This window comes from Megascapheus bottae, chromosome X (assembly GCF_031878675.1).
Source record: "Megascapheus bottae isolate mThoBot1 chromosome X, mThoBot2.hap1, whole genome shotgun sequence".
Taxonomy (NCBI): Eukaryota; Metazoa; Chordata; class Mammalia; order Rodentia; family Geomyidae; genus Megascapheus; species Megascapheus bottae.
In genome coordinates, this window is record NC_143547.1 from 54,102,820 (window position 1) to 54,121,590 (window position 18,771).

Here is an 18,771-nt window from a genome sequence, read left to right on the forward strand (position 1 = left end):
ATGAGTAGATTCATTAATTACTAAGGTAATATTAAACTATAATATATTGTGATGTGACAGTGTAATTGTGCTGAATACAGAATTACTGTTCAAATGATCGCTATTATATATACATATATACATGTATATATATATATATATATATACATATATTGAACTTTTCTTTAGCATGTCACTATGAGCTTCTGCGGAGAATAATGGGAAACATTTTTTTCTAAAAAAATCATTGTATAACTAAGAAAAAGTTTATCAAAAAAAGACTTTCTGAGTCTGTGCCAGTACTGTCAAGAAAAAGAGAACAAAGAAACTACAAATAATATTTTATGTGAAAGTAATATATGGAGCAAAAAATAATATTAGACAAAAATAATAAATGGCAAAATTAGGCATTTTCACTTAATAGGCATGTGTAAATAACTCTGATCTTTCAAGTAATCTGCTAGAAAAAGAAAGAAAATGAATATTTATGTAAGAATTTCATGTTTTTATTAATAATTTTATTATCTTTAAGTAGTTGTATAAGCATTACTATTCAACACATTACTTCATGAATACAATGCTTCTTAATTTCATAGTCATGATACTCCCCTATTTCTCCCAATGCTACCTCTCTCCTCAGATTTTTAAATTTTATAATATATATCAATACAGTAAACAAATATGTAATGATTAACACATATAATGCAATATATAAATGTTATGTATTAAATTTTATGACTCTACGCTCTCCCCCTTCCTTTCCTCATTCATCCAACCTCCTCTCATTTGACAGCACCCTTCATCTTTCAAGTACCTGTTTCATGGTACTTATTTTGTTGTACTGTGACTTTGCCTTTCTAAGGAATTGGGTATGTGTTATCTTGCCTACAATATCATATTTTCATTAATACATTTGTGTATACTTGCATACAGTTCTGAAGTATTTACTAGCACATTTACAAATTTGTTCTAGAATTTTTAATCATAAAGTTTTATGTTGTCTTCTTTAGTACTTTACTGTGATTACTGTTGTCACGTTTTTCATGTTGTAATATAAAACAAATCCTGTCTGTATAACAATTTAGAACTCAAGATTTTATCACTAACCCATTTTACCCTCAACTATTATCAACGAGTTTTAACATTTAACGCTCAGTTATATCCTAGATTTTCATTAGGGATCTCCCATGTTGTGAATATGAGAATTAAGTCTTAAGTGTATCAGCTATAATTTTAGTTAATTGTGAAGACTAGACTTACATTCAGATCTCAGACTTTTTCCATTTCTGGAAAAGAGGGTCTTCTATATTGCAACTTCCACTCATAAAAGCCATTGATTTGATTTATTTTGGCATTACTGCAGTCTGAATGATCTTGCCAGTCTGAACAGAGATTCCATATCAACAGAAGCTAGGTATAGTGGCAAATGCCTGTCACCACAGCTATAACATCACACCTAGAACTGTCAGGAAGTAAAAGTCTATCTCAAAAATAGTCAATACAAAAATGATCTAGGCATGAAAATTACCTGCTTAACAAGTGTTGAGGCACTGTGGTAAAACCTCAGTGCCAATAACAATAGCAACAACAAATTTTATTGTTCTGGAAACTACAACTGTTATAGATGGATTCTCTTCTTTCTACAAGATTATGAAATTATATTAGACAACCATTAAGCAAGGTAGAAATTTTAGGCAGTATTCCATTTACCAGTTCCATAGAGATTTTTAGTTTGATCCTTTCAGGAATATAGACCTACCTAATGCTATTTGCAAATCAGTACAAGACATAAAATTGTATTTTCTTCATTAAAATGCTATTTATTCTACTGTATTATAGAAATGAAATACCTCTCCACACTTAGATTTTATTTTGGTGTATTCTTGGTGGTTTAGGTTAATCACAAAGTAGTTAGATGTTTCTCCATAGTAAGTAATTGAAAAATTAAGAAGTTGCAAAAACATGTTTCCTTTTATCTCATACATATAAAATGTCAGATACAATCAGTAGATCTTATTTATGATTCCAAATATCAACAAGGAAAATCTGATTTTTAATTTGACAATAATCAAAATATAGACTGAAATAAAAAATCCCTTTACTTTTCTGTAAAATCATACAATTCATTTAAAGAAAGCTATTTGCTCTGGGCACTGGTGGCTCACATTTCTAATCTTAGCTACTCAGGGGGTAGGGATATGAGCATCACAATTAAAAGTCAGCCTGGGCAGGGAAGTCCAAGAGACTCTTATCTCCAAATAAACGCAAAACAGCTGGAAGTTGTGCTGGGGCCCAAGTGGGTAGAGTGCTAGCCTTGGGGGGAAGAAAAAAGATCAGGGACATTGCCTAGGCAAGTTCAAGCTCAAGGATGGGTACAAGATAAAATGGCTTATTATTATATCTATTCTCTTTTTAATCTCAGAAGTTCATAATATCTTTTTCAGATATTGTTGAGAAGAGCCCTATATTTCTAAATTGAAAACCTTAGCTAGGCTTCTCTGTATGTATTAGCATTCCCTAAATGAATCTATTCCATTATTTAATTGCAACTCTTCAAATTTCAGTAACCTTTAGCTCTTACCACTGCCTCATACAGGTTAGAGAAATGACATTATGATATTCAGCACCCATACTAGATCCCCTAGGTACATCAAGAATGACTAGAGGGGAGGGAGTTGTTGCCTAGAGAAGAGACTCATCCTATAGTTTTGTTGGAAGGTAAATAAGAAAAATGATTATTTCTACTAGTGTTATAAGTTCTTTAAGGTTCTATACCCAAATCATCAAAGACCATATTTCAGCGAAATGTAGACAACTGTTAAGCTGAAAAAAATTACATTTGATGAGTCATGATGAAATAAAAATTTTATTGCTCAAATTTTAAGAGAAACATAAGGAGTTATCTTTCTAGGCTTTTAGATTCTTAGCATCATAAAGGAATTGAAGCCTCTGATTACTGAGAAACTTTAATATTATAGGACAGGCTAACATTTGAGAAATACCTCTTGGGCACCTTCATGACTTTCTTGCTATTTATAAGTAATAATGTCAATTTTCTTACTAGTCTAATATATGCAACTTGAAATTTCAAAACAAAGACCTGTCTCTTAAATTTTATTTTATTTTCTTTCTCTGAACCATGAAGAGTTGTATGGAGAGTTACCATTTAGCATGCTCACCTAAGTGTTCAGTGCTGATTCTTCAAAGACATGCATCATGAAGTGGTGTCATTTGCTGTTAGTTTAGACTAAAGTACTTACTTCAAAACATTGTCCAATTGTAGGGCATTTGACCTAGGTTGTTTGAGGATCATTTTAAAAAAGTTCTCTTTCAGAGAAAATGATTTTGAAAGCCAAAAGACAATATATCTAATATTGTACTCTGTAAAAGTTTTATGAAATATCAAAAACTAAAGCAGCAGTTATCAATTGTTTAATTTTAATATTTTCAAAAACTTCAGTAAAAATTCCAATACATATTTTAGATATTAGAGAATATTCTCTAGGTTTTCATTGTTTAATTTTTTAAAATTATTTTCCTAACTACTGAAAAACTGGCCATCATTAAAAATTTAGTGCATGCAAATTTCTAAAATGCCATGATTCATATTTGTGTATACCAATTATATAGAAAATAATTACTTATATTTATATAACATTTGACATATTAAAAATTCTGACTAGGTAAAACTGGTATTAAGGATTCACCTTTTCAATATAAAAACAACTGAAGTGCTGATAAATTGAAGTTATTTAAACAAATTCAGATCTCAGATGAGGCTTGCATGGCATTCTGTTTCATCACACGGACAGTAGTGTCAAATATGTCAGAAAATTCCCATTTTCCCCTCTCCTTTTATTGGTAGCTACATTTAGTGCTGTAGTACAAAAAGGACTGAAAGTCAGAGTGTCCTGCTTCAAAGATAAACTCCACTAATATTTAGCTGTATGACCTTAGGAAACTAGATAATTTGGCAACTGAAAAAATATTCTTAAGACTACAAGAATAAGGAAATACATTATCCATGCATTCATTAAAATTAATGGTCACATACTTTTACCCAGCCAATAAATAAATAAGACAAAAGAGCTAAAGAGCAGGGAAATTATATATAAACACTCACAAGAAGCAGAATGCTAGAGTCTCATGATTGTAATCATAGCTATTTAAGAGACTGAGGTCTGAGGATCGTGTTTCAAACTCAGACCAGGTAGGAAAGTCCAGGAGACTCTTATCTCCACTTCTCAACAAAAAAAAATGCTGGAAATGGAGCAGTAGCTCAAATAGTGGAGCACTAGCCTTCAGTAAAAATGCTGAGGAACAAGAACCAAGCTCTCACCGTAAGCCATGAAATTAGTAAATCATAGACTTTGTCAAAGTAATTTGATAATAAAGTTACCATGCACTTTTTCTGAAAAGATCTTGAAAGAAAATGTATATACCTAAATAAAGCAATTTATTTTATATAATAAAAAACAATAATAAAAATTTAATAAACTATCAGTTATATCAATAAATCATGGGAAGCAGAAGTTGGAAGAAAATTCATGCTAATGGCTTTCATCTTGAAAACTGGCATTGACCATTTCATTCTAGTATCTATAAATAAGAAAAGGAACATCCTTCATTTTCTAATATTATGCCCCAACTACACGTGTTGTTAATCATCAAGCTCAAAGTAAGCTCATTCACATGGTGTAGAAACTACCCAGAAAGGAATGCAGAGACAGTTTTTTTAGGTTGATTTGTTGTATTTGGACTGAATTGCTAAAATAAAACATTTGAACACATTGCCTAATAGAGTCTATTGGAAGGCAAATAATATCATTGAGATTTGCCTTTGATTTTCTGTTATCATAATCACAAAAATGTATACTTTCACATCAACATACTCTTAAAATATTTCCTATGTAGTAAAATATCCCTGCATTCAAAGACTAAAATGAAAATTTCTTTTTTTTAACTTTATTTTATTTTATTTTTTTATTGTAATTAGTAAAAGGGTTACATGATATTTGCCAGATAGAAGGTGCATTAATTCACATACATTGATACCCTTTCACATGTCTTGGTACCCATTTCCCTCCCCCCCACCCCCCACCCTTCTTGGTTTTTCCCCCCTTCCCTATCAAATTTCAAATATCCAAATACAAATAAATTCAATATATCAGATAACAAAGTGAGATACTATACCAATATGAGATAACCAAGGGACAGCAAAGGAGATGAGAGACAACATAGTACATGAAGGACACAATCATTCATTATATGGCTTTTGTTTCAATATCCTGGAGGTCCTTTCAATTAGCTTCACATTATATGGCCTTATGTATCAAGATTTTGCTCTATTGCAGATCTCTGCTACTAGAGCCCAAGGTTTCTACTGATTATGACGAATGAGAGAAACCATTGAGCCTAAGTTCCTTTGAGTCTGGCTTACTTCACTTAATAGGATTTTTTCTAAGTCTTTCCATTTCCTAACAAATGGGGCAATGTCATTCTTTCTGACAGCAGCATAGAATTCCATTGTGTACAAATACCACAACTTGTTGATCCACTCATCAACTGAGGGACATCTAGGTTGGTTCCATATCTTTGCTATGGTGAATAGTGCTGCAATGAACATTGTTGTGCTAGTGGATTTAGTATGTCCTTGTTTCTGGATGGTTGGGTAAATGCCAAGTAGTAGAATTGCTGGGTCATAGGGGAGTTCTATGTTTAGCCTTTTGAGGCACTGCCACACTGCTTTCCATAGTGGTTGAACGAATTTGCACTCCCACCAACAGTGTAGTAGTGATCCCTCCTGGCCACATCCCCTCCAGCATCTGTTGTTATTCGTTTTCCTGATCCTGGCCATTCTAACTGGAGTGAGGTGGAGATGTTTCATTTAGTACTTGGTAAATCATTAATTAATTGGCCATTATACATGGACCCTAGAAAGAATTGTTGTCAATTGCTGTAACTATATGTGGTTATTTCTGAGAGCTACGTGATGAGCTCTGGGTTTACAAAAAAGTAGTAGGATGGATGAGTTGCTTTCATACATGTGGATACAAAGAGAAAATATAAATAGAAATGTAGAGTCATTCTTTGTGTGTAGATCTAAATATCAAAACCCAATTAAGAATTTTACAACTCCTTTATATTTAAATTATCAACATTTAGAAGGGAGTATTAATAATTTCCAGGCCTTACGTTAAATGAAAATTACAAAAGATAAAAATTCATAATTATAATAACAAAAGATAAATTAAATCTTCTTTTTTAACATGTAGACCTATGTAAAATCTTGCCCAATGTGTAAAGTACTACAGGTTTTCCCATTGAAAGGTAAAAAGTTCTAGAAAAAAAGTAAGAGGGTGTAGTAAGGTAATATTAGATTTAATGAGCTTACATTTAGTTAAGTATTCTAAAATCACATACACATCAGTGTTCCCATGGACATACCTTATTCTTTTCATGTACTTTATGCCACATATGTTGAATGATATAAGCAGTATCAAAAATATGTCCGGGAGGATAGCCTAGTAGTAGAATGCTTGCCTAGTATGCATGAAGCCCTAGGTTTGATTCCTTGCTACTACATGCACTGAAAAAGCTAAAAGTGGTACTGTGGCTCAAGTGGTATAGTCCTAGCCTTGAGGAAGCCCAAGGACAGTGCTGAGGCCCTGAGTTCAAGCCCCAGGACTGGAAAAAAGTAATAAGGTATAAAATATGATTGATGATTGGCTCAAGTGGTATAAGCCTAGCCTTGAGAAAGCCCAAGGACAGTGCTCAGGCCCTGAATTCAAGCCCCAGGATAGGCAAAAACGTATTAAGGAATAAAATATGTTTGATGATAATTTTGCATTTCTTTTGTAATATTTTGACTAAACAATATTGGTGTTGACCCTCTTCCCTATTTATAGTTTGTTAGAAAATACGTCTTCATTTCTTCCTCCCAAACTCCACTTTAATTTCAGAGTGACAAAAAGATGTCTACCAGATTTGGAAAGCAAAGTGAACACCTTGAGCATGCTATTGAACATATTCTTGTCTTGATATCGGAAAGAAGAAGGGCGCGTAGTCTACATACCACTTTTGAACAACCTCCTCATAACATTTTTATAGCTGCTCTTGAAGTGATTAATGTGGTCAAGATGATACTAAGCATTCTGGAAAGGTAATTTTTAATATCTGATACTTACTATACTAAGATAGCACTGTATTTCCCTCTTAGTTTCTTCGTGGAAATCTTCTTCCACACTTTATTGATATTCAGAATATCAATATTTTAGGGATATTCTGTTACCTCTCTAGAGTATGCAACATAATTACCTTTCTTTCATTGAAAAGAAAATAATCTGATGAATTTGACAGAAAAAATTATTCATTTTACCAAAGTATTCATTTTGTACTTTTTTGTATTTTTATGTATTTATTTTGAAGTATAAGGTTTTCTTATAAAATCCACTGGTACATTTGGAACAGCATTTACATATTTACATTATATGGAGAATACCATACTAAAATTCCAAGTTTATCATATGGACTCTTTGCTGAAAGAAAAATTTTATTGTATATTGATAAAATTAGAGACTTTCAATAGAGTCCTATTTCTGCAATCCTATGCTTCAAAGATAAGTGTATGGAAAACAAAGGCAAATGATTTCTAACCTTGCTTTCATAATAATATGTATAAAACATTCGTGTTTGGATTTCTTAACTGTTGTAATAACCAAACTGTATTCAACACTTAGTCCTACACACATGAATCAATTTATAGATATTTATTCCTAAGGCCATTTCTCTTAATAAATTGTATATCTCAAAGTTAAGAGACAGTATATAGTGAGGAAAAAAACATGCCATACTATCAATGAAAAAAAGTAAAATTAGATGTCATGATATTTTCCCTATACTTTTTATGCTATCTGATATTCAAATGATCCATCATCACCTCCCTTTTGTTACAACTAATATTTGATGCCAAACAGTTTTTTCACATAAAGAAGGAATGTAGAGGCCACTCAAATTTTCAAAAAAATTTCTGTCAGATGAAATTTAACAAATTCATCCATTCTGTTTTCATTTATGGCCTTGCAGATCACTATCTGGTGGCAAATGAAGTTCTCAAACCTAATGATAAATCTAGTATCTTAGATTTTTTAAAAAAACTGAACTTAAGGAAAAAGATAATGAGCCAAGGTAGAGGATGAAGGAGAAGCAAAATTAGAAGTTCCCCACATATACATAATCTTCTTAACTATGAATTTCTAATTTACAATATTAGATATTCTCATTTTTATCAAAGTAGTGTTATTATAAAATTCACATCATCATGTCTTATTAAGTTTCATTAAATTGCTCAGTTTAAGGCCTTTTTTGCCTTTGTCAGTGAAACCTAAGATTAAAGAAAGTTCTATTTTAAAGGAGTACTCCATAGGACAGTCAATTCTTAGCCTCAGAATAAGATGACATAAACATTGATCTCAGATGTATCATTCTCAAACAGGAAAATCCATCTTAATATCTACATTGTTCTAGCGGATGTATTTTGTTTTAGAGTTTCTCATAGTCCTTGATTAAGAACTAACAACTATTAATAAAAGTTATTCAAATTCAACCATCTTTTTACTAAAGTGAGAACACATTAAGCATCTGAAATATCTCTGGACATTAAAAATGCTTTGAATATGAGCTAGGAGTTTGGCCTAGTGGTAGAGTGCTTGCCTAGTATGCACAAAGACCCGGGTTTGATTCCTCAGTACCACAGACATAGAAAAACCTGGCAGTGGTGCTGTGGCTCAAGTGGTAGGGCTCTAGCCTTGAGAAAAGTCCAAGGACAGTCAGTGCTCAGGCTCTGAGTTCAAATCCCACGACTGGCAAAAAAATGCTTTGAATCGAAGCATCCAAAATTGTTTTATACTAGTAATTTTATTATAAAATGATTTAATGCTTTTTTATTTCTTTGCATTTAATCATTTGTTTTGGAAATTTTATACATTTTATCCATCTACTTATGAGAAGATAACATGAATTTAACCTAGGGGTTAAGCTCACTTTCTTCTATCAAATATCTTGTTAGAGTGTCAGCTAGAGGAATTGCTCTTTTCTCTATGAAAACCAATCATTACAGTCCTAGGAAAAAGCAATTTCTATGGATTATTCAAGATCACCCTCATCTCTTTTTCTAAGAAACACACTGGAAAGATGCTGTTAAGATACAAAACTTTCATTATTGGTTTGAATATTAAATTATTTTCAAATTGCTATTTAAGCTATAGTATGACTTGGCTCACTTTTCCTTAATCACATATTATTATTTGAAATCTAGAATTGCTTCAGCTTTATGTACAAGAAGAAAATAAATTTGCTGAGTCAAATTGGTAATTCAGGCAATAATAATGATTTTGAAGAACTAAAGTTGAATGCTGAGTACTATTCAATACATCATAATATATTAAAGTGAAAAATTGGTTAACTGACTTATTTTAGAAAAATTTTCATCTTTTTATATATTTGTAAAATGTACATCCTTTATACTTACCTGAAAATCTTCAACTTACCAACAGTGCCTAAAGTATTGATTTCATAAGGACTCTAAGCTTACATATACATGATATGACAATTATCTTCAAATAGCTAAAGGAAGGTGTTTCCTTTTTGTGATGTGTGGAATTGACTGAACTACAGGCCTTTGCACATGTTAAGCAACTGCTCTAACACTCAGCATCACCCTCGCCTGTATATTCTTTTTTTCTTTTTGCCAGTCCTGGGCTTGAGGTCAGGGCCTGAGCACTGTCCTTGGACTTTCTCAAGGCTAGAGCTCTACCACTTGAGCCTCAGCACCACTTCCAGCTTTTTTCTATGTATGTGGTACCAAGGAATCGAACCTGGGTCTTCATGTATGCTAGGCAAGCACTCTACCACTCCCGGTCCTCGCCTGTATATTCTTAATATAGAGGTGAAATGATCATTTACCAATAAGGATCCATAGATTTTAACTCATTCCGCTTTGGTTGTTGGTACTATTGGCAACTCAAAGAACAAAAAACTAAGTGCTATGTTAGATATAAATAACAACTTCCAAATTTTTACACTACAGTGTCTTAAATACATTTTTATTGTTCACTTGTGGCTAAAATAATACTAAATATAGCTATTTTCAGAAATAATCTACATGTGCATTATACAGACAGTTAAAACTTGACCATTTTCATGTTTATCTTTTTTTGCATTCAATCATTTATATGGTATGAAAGTTATGTAACATAAAAACAAATAATAAATAATATACAAAAATATCTACACAGCCATCTAATTTTTCACAGTAATATGAAAGCAAGAATTACTTGTAAAATTTGCCATTACTATCATGTATACCTTATCAAACACAAAGAAATTTCACAATTCTAGTTAGCTTTTGTCACTTTTGGTAGACTATTGTAATGTCCAGACTTTAACTGACCCTTGTAGCTCTGGTTTTTAGATTGTAATTTTCATTGTCCAGAAGTATTCAGAGACACTCAGATTGATGGAATTTCTTTGTCATCCTTCCCTGGCAGGCCTCCATTTGATTGCATGTCAGAGTTTTCAAGTCTGAAAAATCATCTCATTAAACATATCACATTACTGACTCATTTCTCTGAACAGGTAAGACGTGGTTTTGTTGTGCTGTTTTCCATTTCATTTACTCATTCAAGTAACAGCTTATCTTCAGTAAAACCCATACAGCTAGTCACTTCTTTACCATTTAAATGTTCACACTAAAATGCAGGTAGATGTTTTGTTAGAAAAGCAGTATTTGTATAGTAAACCAGACTGAGTTGTCACCTCAGGTCTCTTTCCTATTCAACTCTGAATGTAAGCAGTAATTCATTTTTCTAAAGTTAAGTATTAAGCTGATCAGGAAGTTTTAAATGGCCCTTACTTTCTAGGAAACATTGTCTAACCGTTATAAACTTTCAATATCTTTCTTAGCTCATAACATTATACTTACTTGTATATGACATTTATACTACTACTGATATGTCTTACTCATTTCAAATCTTTTCATGATTATTTAACTCTTTACTAGGCTTTTCAAAAAATCATACTACTTGCTCCATACAGAATTCACTACAATGACTGCTTCTCTTATTACATGATGTGTGCCTTTTAAGGGGTAATTTTATTCATACATTTGTTCAAATTTCCATTCATCCATTCATCTTTCCATCAATCTGTCTAACAGAGAGGGGCGGACTCATTTTGAAAGCTTTTATTTTCTAGAATCTGGCATGTGATACTAGAACTTGTTTTAATTTCACAATTGTTTTAGATATTGCCTTGCCTATATATATATATATACACACATATATATATACCAGGCTTTATGAAAATACAAATGAATATGACAGGGTTTTCCCTCGACATTTAGTAGAATAATGAGATACTTAAGTAACGTTTTATTTTAATCTGCATATGCCTTAAAATATGAAGCCAGTCTGTAAGAAGTGCTACGAGAAATTTCCATTGGAGCTGAAGAAAAGGCTTAAGAAACTAGCTGAGACCTTAGGAAGGAAATAATGTTATTTTTATTTCTGTTCTATGCAAAAACAATAGATACTCAGTATTACTTGACTTGCTCCACCTGTATTTAAAGCTATATCTCAAAGTGGTTGAGTTGAGAAGGAAGAATGGTTTTCTTCATCTCATTAAACAGAAAAAATTGTGATCATATTTAAACATAAATGAAAACAAAACCTGCCCTTGTGTACCAAATCAATGTAGACTATATGGAATAATATGATTAAATGTTGAATTTTAGTTTTACCCCCAAAATTAAGTATTCAGTTTTTCAGAATTAAAAGGTCACTTGTGCATGACTCAGATTTAAAAACAAAAAAGTAAGATTATTTTACTTTGTATTCAAAAGAAAATTACCTCACAGTGCTCTTAGAGATGATGTAGGGAAGAAAAATAATCATGCATAACCTTAGTATATTTATCAAATTAGTAGTTATAAAATGCATATACACATCACTAAGACAAGAAACAAGTATATTCAGAACTATTTTATATTTTGTTAAAGGTTATATATTTTTTTTGCCAGTCCTGGGCTTGAGCTCAGGGCATGAGCCCTGTCCTTGGACTTTCTCGAGGCTAGAGCTCTACCACTTGAGCCTCAGCTCCACTTCCGGTTTTTTTCTATGTATGTGGTACCGAGAAATTGAACCTGGGTCTTCGTGCATACTAGGCAAGCACTCTACCACTAGGCCAAACTCCCGGCCCTAAATGTTATACTTTTTATGATTAGTTTCCTATTTTTTTTTCTCCTTTTGAACTTCTTTCATTGCACATTTACCTACACAGTACTTGTAACTAGCTAGAGTATCTTTTAAATTTCTGTGCAAAAACATAGGCTGTATTTGAAAATACAACATACTTTGCAATATTGGAAGAATGAAGTATTTTTTAGGGTAATGCAACAATTATGCTTCTAAGCTTGATGTCAAACATAGTACTCAAATAGGAAATGGAATTAAGTATGTAGTTAGGAATGTATCATTTTTTGAAAGATGTACATGTATTAATCATACTGACTTTATAACTATGCTAATGACTCGTTATATAGTCAAACTTGCCTTATATAAACACATACCATAATCAGAAATTCTGCTCTCTTATAATACCAACTAAAAATAAGTGCATTGACTCAGATTTGGGAGGAAGGGACTTTTTAGGAATCCTATTGATAATTCTTGTCATATTATTATTAAAGGAGAACAGCATTGAGGTTTTCTATTTCATATTTCATAATTAATTGGATTTTATTTATCATCAGTAGAAAGTCTAAAAGATACTTTTAAGTTTAAAGGTATTTTTTCTCTTTTTTTCTTTTTTTTGCCAGTCCTGGGCTTGAGCTCAGGGCTTGAACACTGTCCTTGGACTTTCTCAAGGCTAGCACTCTACCACTTGAGCCTCAGCACCACTTCCGGCTTTTTTTTGCTATGTATGTGGTACCAAGGAATCTAACCCGGGTCTTCGTGCATGCTAAGCAAGCACTCTACCACTAAGCCAAACTCCCAGCCGTTTTGTTTTTTTTTTTCTTTTTGATGGAACTGGGGATCACCTGTGCTAGACAGGTGTTGTACTACTGAGCTACATCCTGGAGTACATGTTACTCTTTTTTGTGTGTGAGATACTGGGGCTTGAATTCAGGCCTTGTGCACTGGTCTTAGCTGTATTGCTAAAGGCTGATATTCTACCACTTGAGTGATACCTCTATTTATAGCTTTTTATTTTTAGTCCTGGGGCATGAACTCAGGGTCTAGTCCCTGTCCCTGAGGTTCTTTTCTTTCTTTTGCTCAAGGCACCACCTCCAGATTTTTGTGTTTATGTTGTACTGAGGACTTGAACCCAGGGCTTCATGCTTGCTAGGCAAACACACACTCTATTGCTAAACCACATTCTCAGAACCCTGGCTATTTTTCTTTTTGTAGTTAACTGAGAATATGAATCTCATGGACTTAGCAGGGTACTGTGGATCACTCCTATAATCCTAACTACTCAGGAAGCTGAGATCTGAGGATGGCAGTTCAAAGCCAGCCCAGCACTAAAGAACGTGAGACTCATATCTCTAATCACAAGAAAATGGGAAGTGTAACTGTGGCTCAAGGGGTAGGGTGGTAGCCTTGAGCTAAAGAGCTCAGGGACAATGCCCAGACCCAGAGTGTTAAGCCCCATGACCTCCCTCTCTCACTCAAAAAAAAAAAAAAAAGAATCTCATGAACTTACCTGCCTAACCAGCCATGATCTTTAGATCTCTGCCTTCTAAGTAGCTAGGATTAGAGGTGTGGGCTACCCATGCCTGGCTTCATGTTGTTACTCCTATTTTATATTTCATCCTAAAATATCTGGCCATTCTTCCTATAAACTTGTGATACCATTGCTCTATGAACATTTTTAAGTGTTGCTGCTAGTGAATCACTTTTTTTAAGTTTTAAAATATTGTGGTGCTGTGGCTCAAGTGGTAGAGTTCGAGCCTTGAGAAAACCCAAGGACAGTGCTCAGGCCCTGAGCTCAAAGCCCAGGACTGGCAAATAAATAAATAAAATAAATACTAAAATATATCACTAAGTGAAATATTCTTATTCTTAACAGTTTCTGACATCTACTATTTTGCCATAAAGAATATCTCAGGATGCTACTACTCTTCCATTAAATATTTATACCTGAATTGTTAAAAAAAATTAATCATGCACGTTACAGAAGAAATACTGTTTCTGTTTTCAACCAATTTATTTTTTTTTAGTATTCTCTCAGAGTTAAAAAAATTACCATAAGTAGGCTAGGCGCAGTGGCTCACGCCTGTAATCCTAGCTACTTAGGAGGCTGAGATCTGAGGATTTGGGTTCAAAGCCAACCTGGGAACAAAAAAGTACCATAATAGTGTATAATAGAAGGGGTATCAATGTGTGACAAGTAATGCACCTACTACCTGGCAATGTAACTGTAACCCCTCTATACTTACCCTGGCAATTAAAAAAAGATAGTATGTAGTTTAAGATTGTATAATTTAAAACATTTTATTATGATTTGACAATTAGTAAAAATGTATTTATTTTGCCTTTGTCAGCTAAGAATGACCAGCAATGGAAGCCTTGAAAATATTTATTAAACTCTATACTATGCATGTAGAGTCAAAATAGGGTAAAGTTTGTAGTTTAGCATGTTGATGTTAAATTCTACATACCATCATACTAGAAATATGGAGCAGAAAAGCAAGCCATTTTGTGTAATCCTAATCACTTAAGAGAATCAGGGTCTGGATCTGACTGCCTTTGTTTACAGGTCATACATAACCAATTATTTCCTATGGCCAGAGTTCCCACTGTTATTTTGCTCAATCCTCTCTTAAAATATAAAATAATGTTTCCTAGGAGGTCAGCTCATTAGACCTTTAGCATACTAGAGTACATTAGTCTAGATATAATATTTATTTCCTTGATAGGGTAGTATTGGAGCCCTTTCACGTAAGGTAGGATGAAGAAATTAAACAGGTTGAAGTAATAAATGGCAAGAAAAAAATGGTCTAGTTTATAGTGTTTTTCATGGGACTTCTTTTGCTACTGAGAAAATCAAGCCTAATAAGCATTTTGTTTCAAGTTCTACAAGCCATCTAAAATAATTCCTTCTCCTTAAAAAATTCCTAAGTGCTCTCTTTTTCTTAGCAAGCCTAATATAATCAGGAAAAATAGATCATGTGCAAAGACTTATTAACCCTTTACCTGAAATAAGAGGGGATTTTGCCTCATCCATTTGTCAATATAGCCATTTCTAAGTTAAGGAAATTTTTATGGTAGACTTACAGCATTCTTTCATTTTATTTTAGATTGTAAACTTAATGGCAGTGAACTGTATCAATAATTACATACTTTTATATTAGCAATCATTGCATTATACGCCTGGTGCTTAATAAATGTTCGTAATTATTATTAACAAGAAAAAATTAAACTAAGTCCTTTTAGACTAGATCCTATCCTATATAACCTTTTAATAATATTAATATCATTTTTAAAACATATGATGTAATAAATATTTAGAGATGAAATAGTCATGGCGTTATATGCTTATAGTCCTAGGTACATGAAGGCTGAGGAAAAAGGATTATTTGTATCACTTGACAGCAGGAGCAAAGACTAAACTAGATAGCACAATGAAATCATTTCCGACACACATACACACACACACACAAACACACCTTCTCTAAAAATGGGTATATATGTGTGTGAATGTATTTATACCTATATGCATATGTATGTATAGAATGATTATGCAATATATAAAGAAGTCTTGAAATAGTATTTATTTATTTTATTTTTAGCAATCATATTTTTTATTGAAGAATTTATTAACATTGATTTTTACATCATATTTCAAATGACATGTTTAACAAACAGGTATACAAGAAGGGAATCTCTATATACAATCACTGGCAATTAGATTTTAGAACATAATCAAAATTAGGGTTTGTATATCATAGATATTAATGTACGTAATAAAATATTATCTCTATAAAGTCATAGGTTTTTATGTCTATGTAGTTGTGTTTGTATTTCCAATACCATATCCATAGAATTAGGTATGCAAATATTGAGTCCTCACTCTTGCACTCTTTGGTTCTAATAGCCACATATTAACAATACCATGCACCTTTTCTTCCTTTGGTCTTGACTTGTCTCAGTCAACATGATTCCCTCTAGATTCAAATGCCATTATTTTATCTTGTCTGTTGGCTATGTAGAATTCCATTGTATATATATACCACATTTTCTGTATCCATTCATCTGCAGTAGGGAATCTGGATTGTTTCCATTGCCTGGCTATTGTGAATAGTGCAGAGATAAACATAGCTGAGCAGGTGTCCTTATCATATCTTGGGTTATGATGTTCAGGGTAGATGCCCAGAAGTGGTACGGCAGGACCATAGGGAAGGTCAATTTTCAGTTCTTTAGAAACCTCCACACTGCTTTCCAGAGTGGCTGAACTAGTTTACAATCCCACCAGCGGTGCAGTAGGGTTCTTTTTTCTCTACAACCCCACCAGCATCTGTCATTGTCTGAGTTCAAAATCTTGGCCATTCTTGGTGGGGTAAGGTAGTATCTTAGGGTTGTTTTTATTTTCATTTCCTTTAAGACCATAGATGATGAACATTTTCTCATATGCTTTTCTGCCATTTTAATTTCTTCTTTTGATAAGTCGCTCTTTAGTTCCCTTGCCCATTTAGTGAATGGTTTGTTGGGTTTGGGGGGGATTAGTTTCTTGAGTTCCCTGTAGATACTGGATATTAAGCATTTGTCAGATCTATTATTGGTAAATATCTTTTCCCAGTTGGTTGGCTATCTCTCTACTTTTGTGGCTATGGTTTATCTGTGCAGAAATTTTTTGTTTTTAGGTAGTCCAATTTATCGAGGCTCTCTCCAATCTGTTGTGACCCTGGGATTCTGATCAGGAATCTTTTGCCTGTGCCTATGAATTCCAGCATCTCTCCTACTCTATCATGTAACAGTTTCACGGTTTCTGGTCTGACATTGACGTCTTTGATCCACTTTGAGTTAATGCTTATGCATGGTGAAAAGCTAGGGTCAATTTTTAGTTTTCTGCATGTGGCTGCCCAGTTTTACCAGCACCAATAATTGAATAGACTGTGTTTGTTTCACTGTATATCTTTGGTTCCTTTGTCAAATACAAGTTGACTATAGGTATGTGGTTTTATTTCTGGATCTTCTATTCTGTTCCATTTATCTTCTGGTCTATATTTGTGCCAATACCATGTGGTTTTTGTTTTTATGGCTCTATAGTAGAGTTTGAAGTCTGGTATTATAATACCACCTGCATGGTTCTTTTTGCCTAAAATTGTTTTGGCTATTCTAGGTCTTTTCTTGTTCCATATGAACCTTTGGATTGTATCTTCTATTTCCATAAAGAATGTCTTTGGGATTTTGATGGGGATTGCATTGAATTTGTATATCAATTTTGGCAGTATAGCCATTTTCACTATGTTGGTTCACCCTAACCATGAGCATGGGATGTCTTTCCATTTCCTAGTGTCCTCTTTAATTTCTTTTGTTAGGCTTTTATAGTTTTCATTAAATAATTCCTTTACATCTTTGGTTAAGTTAATTCCTACATATTTTATTCTCTTGGGGCTATTGCGAATGGGATCATTTTCTTGATTTGGCCTTCTGTTTGTGTATTGTTGGTGTACAAGAAGGCTACTGACTTCTGAAGATTAATTTTGTATCCTGCCACTTTGCTAAAGTGGTTTATTAATTCTAGGAGTTTGGGAGTGGAGCTTATTGGGTCACTCATATAGAGAATCATGTCATCTGCGAATAGGGATATTTTAATTTCTTCTTTCCCTGTGTGCATCCCTTTGATGTCCTTTTCTTGCCTTATTGCTCTGCTATGGGTTCCAGTACTATATTGAAGAGAAGTGAAGAGAGTGGGCATCCCTGTCTAGTTCCTGATTTTAAAGAAAATGGTTCCAGTCTTTCACCATTTAGTATAATACTGGCTGTAGGTTTTTCATATATGGCTTCAATTATTTTAAGTAATGTACCTCTTATTTCTGTTTTTTCTAATGCTTTCAACATGAATGGATGTTGTATTTTGTCAAATGCCTTCTCCGCGTCCAGAGAAATTGTCATATGATTCTTATCCTTAGCTCTGTTGATGTGATGTATTACATTGATGGATTTGCAAGTATTAAACCAGCTTGCATCTGTGGGATGAAGCCTACTTGATCATAGTGTATCATTTTTAAAAAATTTGTTTCTGGATTCTGTTGGCTAGAGTTTTATTGAGGAATTTTGTGTCTGTGTTCATTAGAGAAATAGGTCTGTAATTTTCTTTTTTTGTTGGGTCTTTCCCTGGTTTGGGGATGAGAGTAATTTTAGCTTAATAAAATGAGTTTGGTATTGTTCCTTCTGCTTCTATTTCTCGGAAGAATTTCAAGAGTATAGGTGTTACTTCCTCTTTAAACATCTTGTAGAATTCTGCAATGAAACCATCTGGACCTGGGCTCTTTTTGGTTATTTCCCTGATTGCTTCATTTTAAGAGATTGGCTTGTTCAATTGGTTTACCTTTTCATTGTTCAATGTGGGTAGCCTATATTTATTTAAGAAATCATCCATTTCTACTATATTTTCTTATTTCTTTGAATATAGGCCCAAGTAATACTTATTTATAATGGACTGAATTCCTTGGATATCAGTTGTGATTGTTCCCGTGGGGTCTCTAATCTTGTTTATTTGAGTCTACCC

The 18,771-nt window shown here is 33.2% G+C and overlaps 1 protein-coding gene across 1 annotated transcript in view; it reads left to right on the forward strand.

Annotated features, from left to right (window-relative positions):
• LOC150041105 (uncharacterized) overlaps nt 1–18,771 on the forward strand; it is a 324,318-nt gene that overhangs the window by 99,042 nt on the left and 206,505 nt on the right. The window contains exons 6-7 of the mRNA XM_090327132.1: nt 6,942–7,141; nt 10,527–10,614. Coding sequence (XP_090183258.1) covers nt 6,942–7,141; nt 10,527–10,614 — 288 coding nt within the window. The remainder of the gene's footprint in view (nt 1–6,941; nt 7,142–10,526; nt 10,615–18,771) is intronic.